The 15764-nt window shown below is 39.0% G+C and overlaps 2 protein-coding genes across 3 annotated transcripts; one reads left to right on the top strand and one right to left on the bottom strand.

The window, feature by feature from the left end:
• Positions 1 to 2439: 2439 nt before the first annotated feature.
• Positions 2440 to 4903, bottom strand: LOC129092713 (5-hydroxytryptamine receptor 7-like). Its single transcript, XM_054600731.1, has 2 exons — positions 4308 to 4903; positions 2440 to 3331 (listed from the first exon to the last, which is right to left on the bottom strand). The coding sequence occupies exons 1-2, from the start codon at positions 4901 to 4903 to the stop codon at positions 2440 to 2442; spliced, it is 1488 nt and encodes a 495-aa protein (XP_054456706.1).
• Positions 4904 to 10182: 5279 nt separating this feature from the next.
• On the top strand, positions 10183 to 15147 carry LOC129092287 (prolyl-tRNA synthetase associated domain-containing protein 1-like). 2 transcript variants are annotated; one of them, XR_008531256.1, is made up of 5 exons: positions 10183 to 10360; positions 11393 to 11518; positions 11631 to 11720; positions 12127 to 12644; positions 15097 to 15147. XR_008531256.1 is itself a non-coding variant. In XM_054600181.1 (4 exons), the coding sequence occupies exons 1-4, from the start codon at positions 10280 to 10282 to the stop codon at positions 12337 to 12339; spliced, it is 510 nt and encodes a 169-aa protein (XP_054456156.1). In that variant the 5' UTR covers positions 10183 to 10279; the 3' UTR covers positions 12340 to 13339. The 2 variants fall into 2 exon arrangements, 1 of the variants encoding a protein (XP_054456156.1); XM_054600181.1 differs by lacking the exon at positions 15097 to 15147 and having other exon boundaries at positions 12127 to 13339.
• Positions 15148 to 15764: the final 617 nt, after the last annotated feature.

Raw genomic sequence — 15764 nt, forward strand, 5'->3', positions numbered from 1 at the left:
TACTGCAGTGACACCTCTTTGCTACTAATCTCTGTACACAATAATAGAAAAAAAAATGGCAGAAATAGGACTAAGCATGTCCCAGCAGTCATCTTCAGGGTGCTTGCACTCATCATACAGAAAGATCTTATTCCTGTTATTATACACTAGGTAAGACATTAACATCGAATTACATTTTTATGTGCATACAGTATATGCACTTGGTCACCGCTCCAGTTCACTCGCCCAGAGCTAAACCTGTGCTTTACGGTAATGAAACTCTGAGCAGAGAGTCACCTAATCTCTGTGGGAGGGGCTTGGAAACACCAATGAATTACCAGCGATCATCTCCTCTTTCTCCTTTTACGCCCTATCAGTGCGTAGCCTCAAGATTAATAGCCCGAGAGACAGCTGCATTAGATCCTCCGTCTCTGTAATTAGTCTCTGTGATCCCAAAGAACTCAATAATAGCAGAGGGTTAATAGGGTGAAAAACATGATACTTGTTCCTAAAAATGTCACACCATGAAAGATATATAATAAATGTTGGTAACTATAATCAAATGCTAAAAATGATTAATCAATTAATTAATGAGTCAATCAAAAGTGAATTGATTGTCAACAATAGTTAAAACTGATTAATTGTTTTAAAATAGTTTGAACAGTAAGGTTTTTTCACAGGAAAATGTTCTGTGTTTATATTAATTATCATTTATGTCCTTACTTTTTTTCCCTGGTTTGAAGTGGGCAGAGATGATAGTTATATGGGGGGTAGTTTGTCAGGCCGATGACACACCAACACAATCTTGATTAAAAAGATTGGCTTAGATTGTTAGTTTTTAATGTTTAATAAATAACTAATACGAAATGTTTTTTTATCATAAATGTTTAATGTAATACAGAAATATTTGGTTCTGAAACACTGTTTTCAGGAGCTTTTGAGTGATTTATCAAGCAAAAATGCCCAAATTTTGCAGGAATCAGCCTCTCAAATGCAAGGAATTACTGTTTCTGTCTGTTTTCACTGGAAGTTAATTGTCTTTGGGGTTTGGGCTATTGTTCAGAAAAGACAAGGAATCAGAAGACATTACATTGGGGTCTAAGACATTTTGATGGACATTTATTTTATATTTTTATGAGTTGTTAAATTGATAATGATAGTGTCACTGAATATAAGAATGTACAAGACAAAAGTAGGTCATTCTGAAAGCTCAGAGTTTTTAACCATGATCCACTCCTCCGTTTTCTTTTGTCTGGAGAGTGCCTGTTTTGTGTGACATAAAACACAACAAGGACAAAACTGAGCCACGATCAGCCCGGGGGAGACTTTCGCACATTGTGTCAAATCTAAATCACAAGGTGCATAGTTTGAAAAGAGACCAAATCTTTTCAATAAAAAGGGATCATGTTTCTCCGTACACCTCTCTGGCATGTTGGCTTCCATCCTAATCACATACTAGTTCCTTACCATAATTTCCTAAAAATGCTTGTGTGTTCATAAGAGAGCAGCCTGATTACAAAACATCTGATCTTGATTGATCCATAAATAGTTTTTTACAAGAAACTAGTGGTCGTGCCTTGAATAGAAGAAAAAAGGAGCATGTTTTGGCACATTCAACACAGTGATATTGATCCAAAAAAAAGCATCTTCAAAAGATATAAACTTATATCAGGTATGATAGATCATCAAAGCGAGCCATTTTGACCTCTTGAATAAGCTGTGTCCAGGAAATTAACGTAGTTTATCCATTTGTGTACAATTTTTACATGTCTGTTGAGTTTTTATCATAACTTGTCCAGTTGTTGTCACGCTTGTCCAGTGAAGGAAACTCACATTTGGACTCGGTGAAAAACAGTGTCACTGTGATGACCAGGGACCAAGGTGAGTACATTTGGTGTTTTCTAGCCACATGGCCCTCCTGAGCTCCATGAACTCCTCCATTTTATTTTTTGAAGTTATCCTTGGCTCAATCTGAAAATTCAAGACACTGGCTACTGAGTTCGAAAGTTTCCACTCGCGGTGGCCGACAAGTACAAAGTCAGTGTGTAGCACCACCAACTTTTGTAACAATGTCATGTGCAAAAGACTTTTGATTGCACCAAGGTAGCAACCATCATTACAATTGTTGGACAGTCGTTACACTGTACAGCACTTTACAGATAGTCCACTGCAGCAGCAACAATTCAGACAATAAAAATCTTTCACCGCTGAGTTAAACTTTCCCTAAATTGTTCCCAATTCCGAGAAGAAAAAAAGTAGGCTTCTTTAGTCTTCCTTTTATATGCATCCATTTAATCATAGCTTCCTGCCTCATCTCGCTTCAGCGATCATTGTACAAATGTGAAGATATAACCATTCTGGCAGCGTGGTGGCCTTGTGCCACAGTCTAAACCCCCCAGGCTTTTTCCCTGGCTGTCTCTGTTGTTCTCTGCAGCATGGCTGATTGGCAGACCCACAGCTTTACGCATCAGTGTCTGGCTTCTCCACTAGTTTCAGCGCCTCGTGCATGCCAGCCGCTGACAGCTTACGATTGATGTTCCGGTAGCGGCACCGCAAGAGGTTGCTGTAGGTGGTCCTCAGATCACGGTTGAAAAATGCATAAATAAAGGGATTTATCAGGGAGTTGGCGTATCCCAGCCACAACAGAGTTCTCTCCAGCCAGAGCGGCACACAGCTGCACTCCACTCCGCAGACGAACGGCCTGGCGGTGGACACCAAGAAGAAGGGCAGCCAGCAGAAGGTGAAGGCGCCGACCACGATGCCCAGAGTGGCGGCGGCCTTCTGCTCCCGTTTGAAGATGGACTGGTTTTTTCTCTTCCGGCGTTGGTGGTGTTCACCGGTCTTGAGGAGGCGAGAGACACGCGTGCTGCACTCCTCCTCCACCTCACGCTGGATCTTCAACGCCGCTGCCACGCAGTCCAAGCTCTCCTCCTCTTCCTGTTCAGTCTCTGTCCCCTCAACGCTTCCTGTTTCTCCTGACACTGCTGGCCGGTGAGCCTCTTGACCTCTTCTTCCCCCTCGAAGAGCCGCCCCTGCAAGGTGATCCCCTACCCTGGGGAAGCCGGTGATGGTGTGCTTGGCGGCGCTGAGTTTGGCTGCGCGGTAGATCCGGTGGTACATGATCAACATCACTGACATGGGGATGTAGAACGCCACAGCTGTGGAGTAGACGGTGTAGCCGAAGTCCTGACTGATGAGGCACACTCTGCCGTCATTGACATTCTGCGCCCAGCCAAACAGAGGGGGGAGGGTGATGGAGGCTGAGAGGAGCCACACTGAAAGGACCATCTTGGCCATGCAGCAGCCGTTTTGACGGACGGGATACGTCAGGGGTTTGGTGATACCCAGATACCTGCAGAGAAAAAAATATATCCGGATGAATGATTTCACAAACAGGCAAACAAATTTCATCTGATTCATTTTTCATCTTTTTTTTTATCATTTTTAGTCCAGCACAAAGGTATTTTCTTGTTATGCATCGCCCACCTTTAACAAGGTGCCCTTGAGCAAGGTGCTTAACAGCAATCTGTGGTTGCCATATGCAGCCCCTTAGGTTGGAAGCTGTTCCAAGATGCCTGGAAAGACCATGTGTGATAAGCAAACCTTTGAGTTTTAAATAAAGATTAGGTCTACATGTCTGGGCCGTTTGCCACTTTTATACAGTCTAAAACAATGCATTTACTACATTTAGATACTTGATTAAACCCACCAGCCCACAGCAGAGATTCAGGCTGTCAGTTAATAATTTCATCAAACATATGAAACTACATCCCAACATAAAGATAGAAATCGTTTATTACAGTCATTTTGCGCAATTGTAGTAATTTACTGATTTTTGCTCCGGAATTTATTCATCTCCCACTTTTTTTTTAACTCAATTCAAACGGGGAATTTAGTGCACAGTGGACAACGAACCCAGACAAAAGTTCACAGGTTTCATCCTTACAAATGTTGTCCAAGCGCCCTTGAGAGAGACCCTGAGCCACGTTGACCTCCCTTATGCACAAACCCCATGTTTCACTGTGCGAAGAAAATATTTTTATAGACATTTTTTTAAGAATGTGGCCTGTGGGGGAAGGTCGAATTAAAAAAAAGTAATAGATTTTTTTTCCAAATGGTTCAAAATCGAGAGTTTGCTTCCAAAAATGCTTCCTGCGATGCGTAAAAGTTGAATAAATCCGTGAGAACACAAATTTGGGTTTTAAAGTTTTGTGTCTTTTTTTTGGTGTTTGGAAACAATGATCACGTCTCTTTATACAGTGTGATCGTTTGACGTATTGTGTCACTGCATATGGCAGAACAAGACCTTTACAATAAGTTCATCTCACCTATCGATGCTGATTACGCACAGACTCATGATGGACGCGGTGCAACACATCACATCCATGGCGATGAAAACGTTACAGAAGAACTGTCCGAAGATCCACTGACCACCGATCAGATCCGTGATGCTGACGAAGGGCATCACGGCGAAGGCCACCGACAGGTCCGCCACGGCCAGGGAGACGATCAGGTAGTTGGACGGCTGGCGCAGCTTCTTGACGAAGCACACGGAGATGACCACCAGCATGTTCCCGCAGATGGTGGACAACGTCAGCATGGTGAGGACCCCTCCGATCAGGACTTTCTCAGACCAGCCATAGCTCAGGATCTGCTCGCCACACCGGGTCCCGTTCGTCTCCATGACCTGCGGCTGACTGGTGGTGGTGGTGGTGGTGGTGGTGGTGGAGGTGGATGGAGACGTCGCTGCTGCTGCTGCTGCTGCTGCGTCCTGCGCAATCTTCAGCAGCCGGGGCGCAAGAGCCTCCGAGATCATCCTGGTGGTGGAGCCCCCGGGATCTCCACCACCGACTCTATCCTCCATCATTAACGACGACCTCATGATGCCACTGACTGTCCCGTTACTCGCTCCAGCAACAAGCATCCTGCTGCCTTCTGCTCCTTTTTATCCATTGGCTTGGAGACCCGTCCGGTGGTGACATAGACGCGCAGGGATGTGCCAGTGTTGGTGTGAGAAATGAGTAATTCCTTTCCAAATTACTCTGACATGCTCTTTTCCATCATAAAGCCTTAATTCTTCTATTTTAAGTCATCATTACGCATGTGGCACGCTGCAGGGATGTAACCAAAAAATACTTGACCTATGAAATATGATTTTATTCACTTGTTGTCCATAGTGCCAACAATGCTACTTTTCATCCTCGGGTGTAGAAAGATAGAAACTTAAAAAACCCGCAGTGCGATCATATACATCTCACAGAAGTTGACATGTGACGTCAAAAGACGCGTTGGGGAGCCTATAGGCTGCCGAGGAGCCAATCTAAAAAACGTGCAAAATAAATAAATAAATGATCCACGGATCACTCCATCTCTAGGGCCTTTTTGGAGTTCATTCTCCTGAAAACAATCTTGCCAAGGACACACTGTGTCCATGGATGAGGGTGCGTAATTGCGCAGAGTGACAAAAAAAAAGAAAATCAGTGGATGTCAAATGTATTTTGGTATGCACACTGGAGAGAGAGAGAGAGAGAGAGAGAGACAAAGGGTGAGATTACACAGAACGTGAATGGACAATAGATGATATTGTGAAAGAGTGGGCTGTCACTGGACATTTAGAAAACTGTTATACAACTAATTCATCCAACACTGAGGAGCATTCTGACACATTTTTGGATAATATCAGTTCAGTCTCATGGGGCAATATTTTGTTATTTATTCCAGGGTTAACTTTTTTCAGCACTTTTGAAGGGAAACGACACACATTGATTGAGTGACTTTTTTTTCATGAAGACAGGTTTAATCTCATCGCTTGTTTTTTTTTATGGAACCAATGTGAGAGAGCTGGAGTGCTGATTTACATTTTTGCTACTTACAGTTCAAGCGAAGGCATTCAATTCTAAGTGTTTGGGACAAGAGGGGAGATCTACCTTCATCTCACTTCCACAACTTATGAAATGTGTGTTGCTGGAGGTGAGAGCAGGAACACACACTGCTGCCCAAGCCTCTTCATCATTTTCCAATCTGAGCCCAGTTATTGTATGAAAGCCTCATACCTGGGTATGATGCTAATGCTGGACATGGATAGTAGCGCCATCAAGCGGACATAATGCCTTACTGCATGTCGTTGCTGCTGGTGATTTTACATTACATTACATTACAGTCATTTAGCAGACGCTTTTATCCAAAGCAACTTACAATAAGTGTATTCAACATAGGTATTCAAGAGAACTACTAGTCACCAGAAGTCATAAGTGCATCTCCTTTCTTAAACAAGCATCTAAGAGCATAAACCAGAGCTAAAGTATAGTGCAGAGGCAGATTACTACGAAAACAATAATTGCAACAGACTAATACGAATATAATAAGTGGTACAAACTACTATGAATAGGATAAGTGCAGTAAACAAATACAAATTCAATAAGTGCAGCGAACTCTACTGAATAGTGCAGTAATTCCTTTTTTTTCCCAGTATGAGATCAAGCGTTTATATATTAATTAAAAAAATGTTTTATTCTAAAGTGTAACGTATTTGTATTTATCTTACAAGGCCTTACAAGACCGTTAAACATGATATATTTAAGAGCTGTTCTAGAGGTCATCAAGGAGTTTCATTGGGCCCCGGGGCAAATATGGTTTCATTTTACTTCATTTTAATCCCATGGAATTGTTTTTTCAAGGCAACATAAAAACTCTCCCAGTTCACTCTAAATCAGTGGTTTCCAACCTTTTTGGCTTGTGCACTCTCACAATGAAGCAATATCTACATAGCACCCCTTTATTGAAGTTAAAGTTAGTCAAATTTAATTTGAAGGATTAAGTTTAAGCATCTCAGCAGCAGACAAGAAGAGACTCAACAAGCTTGTCAGGAAGGCCAGCAGTGTGCTGGGGTGTCCATTGGATACGGTGGAGGTGGTGGGAGACAGGAGGGTGATGGCCAAGCTGTCATCCCTGATGAACAACACCTCCCACCCCATGCAGGACACCCTGGCAGCTCTGTGCAGCTCCTTCAGCACCGACTGCTTCACCCCCGGTGTGTGAAGGAGAGGTACCGCAGGTCCTTCATTCCTGCTGCTGTCAGGTTACACAACCAGCTCTGCTCCCAGCAGACCACATGACACATGACAATAAAAACACTGTGCAATAATAGTTAAAATTGTTTTTTTTGTTTTTTTGTTTTTTCTGTCTGTAAATATTATATTTCAGTTATTGTGTTTTTCTACTGTTTTTATTGCTTATTTATAATACTTGTTTTTTTTTTTATTTTTTATTTTTTATTTTTTATTTTTTTTTATTTTTTGTTTTTTTTTATTTTTTTTATCTTGTCTTTCTTTACTATGTCTCTTGTGTGCACTTTAACTCTATGCTGCTGTAAGCCTGCAAATTTCCCCGCTGCGGGACTAATAAAGGATTATCTTATCTTATCTTATCTTATCTTATCTTATCTTTTAGCTTAAACTGAAGTAACATCCTATCATTATAGGACTATCTGAGGCCACAAAGTTTAAGATGGAGACTGTGACACAAAAAAAACACCAGGGCGTCTTACGAAAGTGAAATCTATGTTCGTTAATGATTTTTTTCACAGTTGACATTGTTGCTTTTGCCCCACAAAGTCATATTTAATCAGGGCTGTAAAAAATAGCCGTCCATGCAAACAAGGCTCATCATTAAACAGGTCAGTCTGCTTGAAAGAACGACGACCTTCAAACCTCTATTTCGACCCATGTATGCAGTGTGAACCACCAAAAGCTACAGCTTGTCCTGAGGTCAGTGCTCCTGCTGATCTGACACCATACTATAACCCTTGTTTATGCAGCTATGGAAATAAGAGAGTATACTTATGCAGCCTGAGCAATGAAAACAAATCCCTCCATCTATACACTTTAGCTATCAAGGCATCAAAAACTGCTCACATCAGCTCAATTTTATGAACAAAATGAAGAGCTATGGTATTTTTGGAGAAACGTGATGAATTGGTGCTAGGAGCAGGCTACCAAACTTCCAGCTTTGCGGAAACTTTGGCCCGACCCTGAGCACTCTCCTGATTGTTTTTTAGTTTAGTCAGCAACTTTAAAACAGGTTGCTGACAGTTCTTGATAGTTTTTTGCTCTGAAACGGAGGCTGTTGAGATAAAAAGTCCCCTTTGGGAATTAATAACTTTGGAACACTTATGGACCTGACAACCCCATCCAACATCTGGATGGAGTGATATGGAGGTAATGTATAGGTGTCCACATATGGAGTTTATCTATCTCGAGTTTATCTATCTCTTCTCAAAAAGTAGTTAAACCTGAAATCTTAAATGGGGGAAAAAGAAGTGGCTCGCAGACATGAAAAGAAGGAGACTCACAAGAATATTTCAAAAACAAATGACCAAATTTAGGACCCCATAAAACATATTTCATATTCTAAACATATTATCAACAGCTCACCTTATACCAAAAATGGATAATGAAGGTGCAGTTCTTTTTTTTAAAATCACGGTTGGACAACTGCGGGAAAACCTGCCAAGCTTTCAATCATGTTCATCACTCTCATCTCTGCAGATATCAGTTTATTTTTTGACCGTTTTTCATGTGTTTTTCATACACTTTGGATTTAATACCAGTTTTCAACCTACCATCTGTGAATAGTCTAGCCAATGAATATATGAATAAATGAATACGTAAATGACCGAATATCAATCACCCCAACCCACCTCTTGCACAGCTTAGCTTAGTTTTCCAATCACATAAACTCTATTTATGAAAGTCATGTTTTTTTTTCCTTTGTTATTAATCATTTTTATTATGACATTGTGATTAATATTGGGTGCCATTAACCAAACAAGAAAAAAACCTCCTTTTAGAAAAGTCTTGACATATCTAAGAGTTCAGCGCATACATCACTGTCTGTCACGGCCCACATGCCTCAGGTTGTTGTTGGTAGTTTGTTACCTTCAGTTCTATACCAGCTGTTCTGATTGCCAAACTAAACTTGTGCTTGGACACAAACTATTTGCAGACTTTTTTAATTGTACTGGTCAATGTCACTCATGCTAGGGGAAACCGGGTCTATTGTAACCAATTTTGTTTTTGACGTCATCACCGGTGGCAATTTTGGTGTGGTCACACAATACAAGAAATTTGATGAAGCAATTCAAACGTACCATAGAAATATCATATTAAACCGAACTAGTACACACAATGATGAGAAATGAAATGACAAACTTGAGTAAATTAGTGCAGAAACATAATGAATGTTTGACATGGTCCAGAAGATCTTGTGTCCTCTGGGTCTTCCTGGAAGTTTCAATAATCATTGAAAACGCTTAAAGGGTCCTATGAATGCTCAAAGGGTCCTTTTTGGATGGTTTAACAATCTACCTATGTATTATTTAGGAGTTACATGCTCGACAATGTTTTACACAATTATCATTAACACACTTAAGTTAATTAAGTAATTAAGATAAGATAAGATAAGATAAGATAAGATAAGATAAGATAAGATAAGATAATCCTTTATTAGTCCCGCAGCGGGGACATTTGCAGGCTTACAGCAGCGTAGAGTAAAGTGCACACAAGAGACATAGTAGAAGAAAGACAAGATAAAAATAAAAAATGAAGATAAAAAAAACAAGTATTATAAATAAGCAATAAAAAACAGTAGAAAATCAACAATAACTGAAATATTATATTTACAGACAGAAAAAAAAAACTATTTTAAGCTGTTGTTTTTAATGTTTATCTGCATGTTATATTGACACATATGTATTCTCAATGGAATTTGTGAGTGAGTGAGTGAGTGAGTGAGTGAGTGAGTGAGTGAGTGAGTGAGTGAATGATGCAAAATCCAATGTATAAGGCCACAATAAGTGTCAGGAGATATGAGGTTCGATGACAAGAGCATCAGTAGATGTGACAGCACAGCGCTCATCAGTACAGTTCACTGCAATGTTCAAAAAGTCAGGAACTATTTTCTTTCAACCACAGTTCCTACATGTAACTACCCACAGCAAGGTCTGTGGATGATCTTCAGTTACCAGGTTATGATTTCTGGAGGAAAAAAAACAACATTGCTGTTGAGGTTTTTTTTTTAAATGTGTTCATTTGAAACTTGGAGGAACAATAGTAGTCCAGAAGATGGCAGTAATGCAGCAGTAAAGATGTCAGCTGCTGTGAAGCTCTGTCATGAAGAAGAGTAGTCTTCTTCTTCTTCCTCTTCTTCTACGTGCAGCTGTTTCTGTCCATAGCAGAGACTGTGATGTCCAATTCACTTCTGTTTTCTCTTCATTCATTTAAAAACAACATATAGATTGAAGATGTCAGGAGATCTGCGGTCCGAGCTGGAGAAATCCCTGCAGAGCTTAAACATCCAGACGACGTGTGTGGAGCATCCGCCGGTAAAAACCCCAAAATAGCACCAGAAACGTTAATATATCTATCTATAGAGTCTTTTAAAGCCAAATAAAATCTGTCATGTACTTTATGAAGCCTGCAGAGGAATGCAATGCTGGAACTATTGCATCCCATTAGAATACTACACATTTCTAAGTTTTCTTTCTCTAAGATCTTTAATGCATATTTGCAGAAACTGTATGAATCATTATGAATTCACACACTTCTATAATTGCTCCTGCTGTAGTGTAATTGTAGCGTTGTGACGTATGTTCTCTACAACGTTGATGTGAAGTTGTTATTGACACGTGGACACATCTACAAGTTGTCTTTTTGAAGTAAAGGAGAGTTGCATTGCCTGTTACTTTGATGCCGAATTCTTGATCGGATCAATCGAAACTGAGATCCTGCAAAGATGCATTTATTCAGTCATGTTTCTGTGCAAAATGATCAAGTTCATCTAGAAAGCGACACTGTTTTGACAGGAGTCTGGGATGACAAGTCTCCAAATGACAAACATCAGCAATCAGCAATGCATTGACGATTTTATTCTAAAATACAAAAGTTATGTATTCACAATCTCCTATATTTCTGTTTTTAAAATGCAGAATTAAATGTTTTATTTAACTTTTATTGGATGGACCTTTTAGTAGCTACATACTCCACATACATCATTAATTAGAAACATCCCTCTAATGGAAAGAGGGCTGTTGTTTTGCAGTCCTTTCAGCTTTTGAGAAATAGGAAATCATTTTCAGATCAATGTTTGCAGATTTTGTAACAAGTTTCTGCTGCAATACCTCGCTGTGACCTGTAGGGGGCGATAATTTATCCTTTTTTTTTTGGCTTTTCAGCTTCATACTGAGGCCCTCCACAGAGATATCAGTTTATTTGTCCTGCAGCAAAAGACTGTGTGTGATTTCAGTTTCTAAAATGATTTGTAGATTCAGCAGATATTAAACCCCAATGTATCTTCAGAAAAACAGAAATGCGTGACAAAATATACCTGAAATGTATGTTTTCCTTCCCCCCTGCAGGTGTTCACCGTGGAGGAGATGATGCCTCACCTGCAGGACGTGAGCGGAGCCGTCACTAAGAACCTCTTCCTGAAGGACAAGAAGAAGAAAGGCCTGTGGCTGGTATCGGCCCGCCACGACCGCCAGGTCAGCTCACGTCTGAACGTTCACCATCACATCCATCTGACCTCTGAGCAAGTCAGGTTCCTCTGCTGCGTCCTGAATGCATCGTCCCATAATCCTCTCTGTTCCTCTGCAGGTGAACCTCAACGACCTCGCCAAGAAGCTCGGGGTCGGCAGCGGCAACCTGCGCTTCGCGGACGAGGCCGCCATGTTGGAGAAACTCAAGGTGAGAAGCGGTTAAAACGCTCAGTTCATAAAAACATCAAAAACAAATCAGCTCAGAGTCAAGTTAGAATAAAATCACATTTAACTTGAATAGCAATGGAAATGTTCATGTATAATGTTTGTGATGTTTCTCAGTCTGTAGGGACACATTGGGCTTCAAGTAACATATTTGTTCTTCATTGTCAAGTGATTTAACCAACCATATCATTTCCAGCTGGTGTCTTACAATATTTGTTTTTACTTTAAACAGCCTTGACAGTTGCTATTACCATCAAAAATATTGTCCACATATTTCATATACCATTACAGACTGGTCTGGTTTCCAGTCACTGGTTAGGACTGATTTCTTTGCAGTTTGTTCTGAGTTCTTCTCTCGTTGTTAACTTCCTCCGTCCGTCTCCTCTCAGGTGGGTCAGGGCTGTGCGACGGCTCTCGCTCTGCTCTTCGACAAGGACCAGAGTGTGAAGTTCGTCCTGGACCGGGACCTGGTGGAGGGAGGCCACGAGATGGTCTACTTCCACCCCATGACCAACGCCGCCACCATGGGGCTCCGACCGGACGACCTGCTGCGCTTCCTCAAGGAGACGGGACATGAACCCGTCCTGGAGAGCTTTGAGTAGGACTAAACCCTGAACCGAACTGAAGAACTGGACCTGGGCAGCCTGCAGGGATTAAACTGGGACATGAAAATAACCTGCAGAGCCAAGTATGAACAAGATTCTGCATCAAAGATTTTAAAAAAAAAAAAGGATCACAAATGAATTTGTACTACACAGATATCGTACCCAAAATAATTCAATGACAAATATATCTCTCTTTATTGGCAGATTAATTACACTCAGAATATGACCGTGGGAAGTTGGAGAGAGTGTAACCATTACTATATATATATAATAATGTAAGAGGCGCTGGTATATTTACATATGTATAATACCAGTATATTGCAACACCTCCAGATCAAATGAAATACAAAAAAGTTTTATCAAGAACATGAAGAGACACTTAATTAAAATACTAAAAAGCGTGAACGTAAAGGGAACATTTTTAAAGATCTCTTTGTTATTTTAATAGAATTGTCAAAAGGTAACAATGTATTTAAGGACTTTTAGCTAAAGACACAGACATGACTATTGGTTGTTAAATGTCTTTCTGTTACTTTGTGAAGCTCAGGCCTGTTTGTTAAAGGAGCAGACTGTTTTGTTTTTCATGTTTTAGCTCAGTAAAGAATATCCTGTCTGTGCCTACTGATTGTTTTTGAAACAATCAGTTGAGACTCCTTCCAAAATAAATGATTTAAGTTGATCTGCTCATGTAATTGAGAGCAGGGACTCTTATTAATAATGTATCATAACTCCTGTTGATATTCCATATTGTGGCTGTAATGGACACTTCAGCCTCTAGAGGGCACTATATACACAGGGGGATGAATGTTGTACCACTCACATATAAGGCACCCTGTTTATGAGCTGTGACTAATGGCTTTATTAATGGTTAATACATCATTAATTCATGCTTCGTAGATCAGTTATGAGCCATTAATAACACCTTCTGTGTTGCCAGGTAAGGAACAGTCCCTAGCTTGACCTTAAATGTATTTATTAAGAACTCATTAACATTTACAACTGCATTTCAATTGTTATAAAAACCCTCTTTTAATCATTAAAAATGAGGATAACTGCAGACTTGTTTTTTAATAACTTTTTATTAATAACCAAATAACATTTAAAACTGCATATGTGATTTGCCCTTTTTTAATTACTTAATCACTTTTTATATAAATTAAGATAAACACAAACAATAAATTACTTTGTTAATTAATGAAACATTAAACAATAGCAGCACTCTAAACATTGAGGAAACACCAGAGTTAGGATTTTACATAAATAAACCTTAATTAACAGCTAGACTCAACATGTAAAATAAACAGAATTTTTTAAAAAGATAAAAAATAAAGCTCAATAAAACTAAAAAGGTAGGTCTTAAGTTTGCTTTTAAATAACTTTTAATTTAACATTTATAACTACAGACTTCATTTTAATTACCATTTAATAATTATTTTAGAACATTTAATCTTTTTTTAAAGAACAGCCTACTTAGTGGCTTATAAAAAGCGAGAAACTTCTGATAATGATTTTTTACAATCTGGCAACCAGTTCTCATAAAGGCCTTTAATTCATATCATATTAGAAAGCAGTCTGTTAAGCATCAGGGTGTGTCATTATGGTAAAATGACAGTACAAAGCATGAATAACAGGAACTTCTGTGGAAAGTATAGGGAGAGGCTGAAATCCTGGAAAAACCTGGAAAAACACTGCCAACAGATCTGTTTTTAAACCAGTAGTCATTAATCTGTAGCCAGTTTATAGAAGCCTTCTGCATGAAAAGCAGCTGATGTATACTTAGCAAAACCTTGAACATCATCAGCAGTAAAATGTGACGCACACATTAAAACAGCAGTGATATTAAAGCTGGGGTAGGCAGTATGTTGTTGGCATCATTGGGCAAAAAATCCTTAGTAGAAAACTAGACTTGTGACCACAGCCGCAATTTAAAGGGGGCTTAACGGGGCCCTGGCCATTAGGCCCCGCTCACGATCAGAAAGTTCATGTTCACGAATGCAGCAGGGCCCCACCAAGCGGAAACAGTCATGCAGCATCAGGCACAAAGAAAAGTTACACACACTACAAAGCAATATGTTTCCAGAAAAAAATATTTCATTCAGAATATGATGAAAAATTGCAAAAATAAAGTATGAAGTAGACAAAGTTGAGTTTCCCATTGTAGAGAAAAGTATATAACTTGTTTTGTACAACAACGCCCTCTGGTGGGACCGTGCCCCACCGGCCCCTCATGCAAAAATGGTGATCCACTTGAGTAACATCATGTTGAAAGGATGATGATGTCAAAAAATAAACTGCCTACCGCAGCTTTAATCCCCAAACATCATCGGCCTAATAGTAAAACACTGACAGGGAACATTTTACTCTGCAATGAATACTCTTACTTTTAATACTTTATGTTTATTTAGCTGAAAATATGTGCAAACTTTTATTCAAGGGTTTTGAATACATGATATGTTCTTGTAGTATAACTCTCATATTAGCCTAGTGCTTTTACTTAATCAAAGAGTCTAAAACAGCATTTTTACAACAATGAGAAAAAGTATGAAGTTGCATTCAATGTCATGAATAGAAGTACAAGTACAGTAGCCTACTTGAGTGAATTTATAAGTAACATTCCACCTTTCCACTCTGAAAAGTGTTGTCCAGAGAGCTACAACACCATCTTGAATGTGCACAGAAATCTCTCTAAGTTGGAGAGAGTGTAACCATTACCATATATATAATAATGTCAGAGGCGCTGGTATATTTACATAGAATTATATGTATAATACCAGTATATTGCAACACCTCCAGATCAAATGAAATACAAAAAGTTTTTAATCAATAACATGAAGAGACACTTGTTACTTTAATTTAGTGACACAATTAAAATACTAAAAAGCGTGAACGTAAAGGGAACATTTTTATGATCTGCCAAAGCTCTTTGTTATTTTAATAGAATTGTCAAAAGGTAACAATGTATTTAGGGACTTTTAGTTAAAGACACAGACATGACTATTGGTTGTTAAATGTCTTTCTGTTACTTTGTGAAGCTCAAGACTGTTTGTTCTATTATTTTAATAGAATTGTCATTTTATTGTATAATAATAATAATAATAATAATAACTTTATTTATATAGCACCTTTTAAAAACAAGGTTTACAAAGTGCTTTGACAGACCAGCCAGCAAGACAGTGCATAAGAAACAAAATGAAATAACAAGTGACAATCAAATAAAATAAATAAAATAATAAAATAATAAAATAAATAAAATAATAAAATAATGAAATAAATAAAATCAAGTGATAATGGTAAAATATAGTAAACAAATATAAGATAAAATACCAAGACCAAATGAAAATGAACCAATAAAACGACATCACATAAAAGCCAATCTATAAAAATGTGTTTTAAGAAGTGATTTAAAAGAGATTACTAATTCT

The sequence above is a fragment of the Anoplopoma fimbria genome, chromosome 6, assembly GCF_027596085.1.
Source record: "Anoplopoma fimbria isolate UVic2021 breed Golden Eagle Sablefish chromosome 6, Afim_UVic_2022, whole genome shotgun sequence".
NCBI classification, from domain to species: Eukaryota; Metazoa; Chordata; class Actinopteri; order Perciformes; family Anoplopomatidae; genus Anoplopoma; species Anoplopoma fimbria.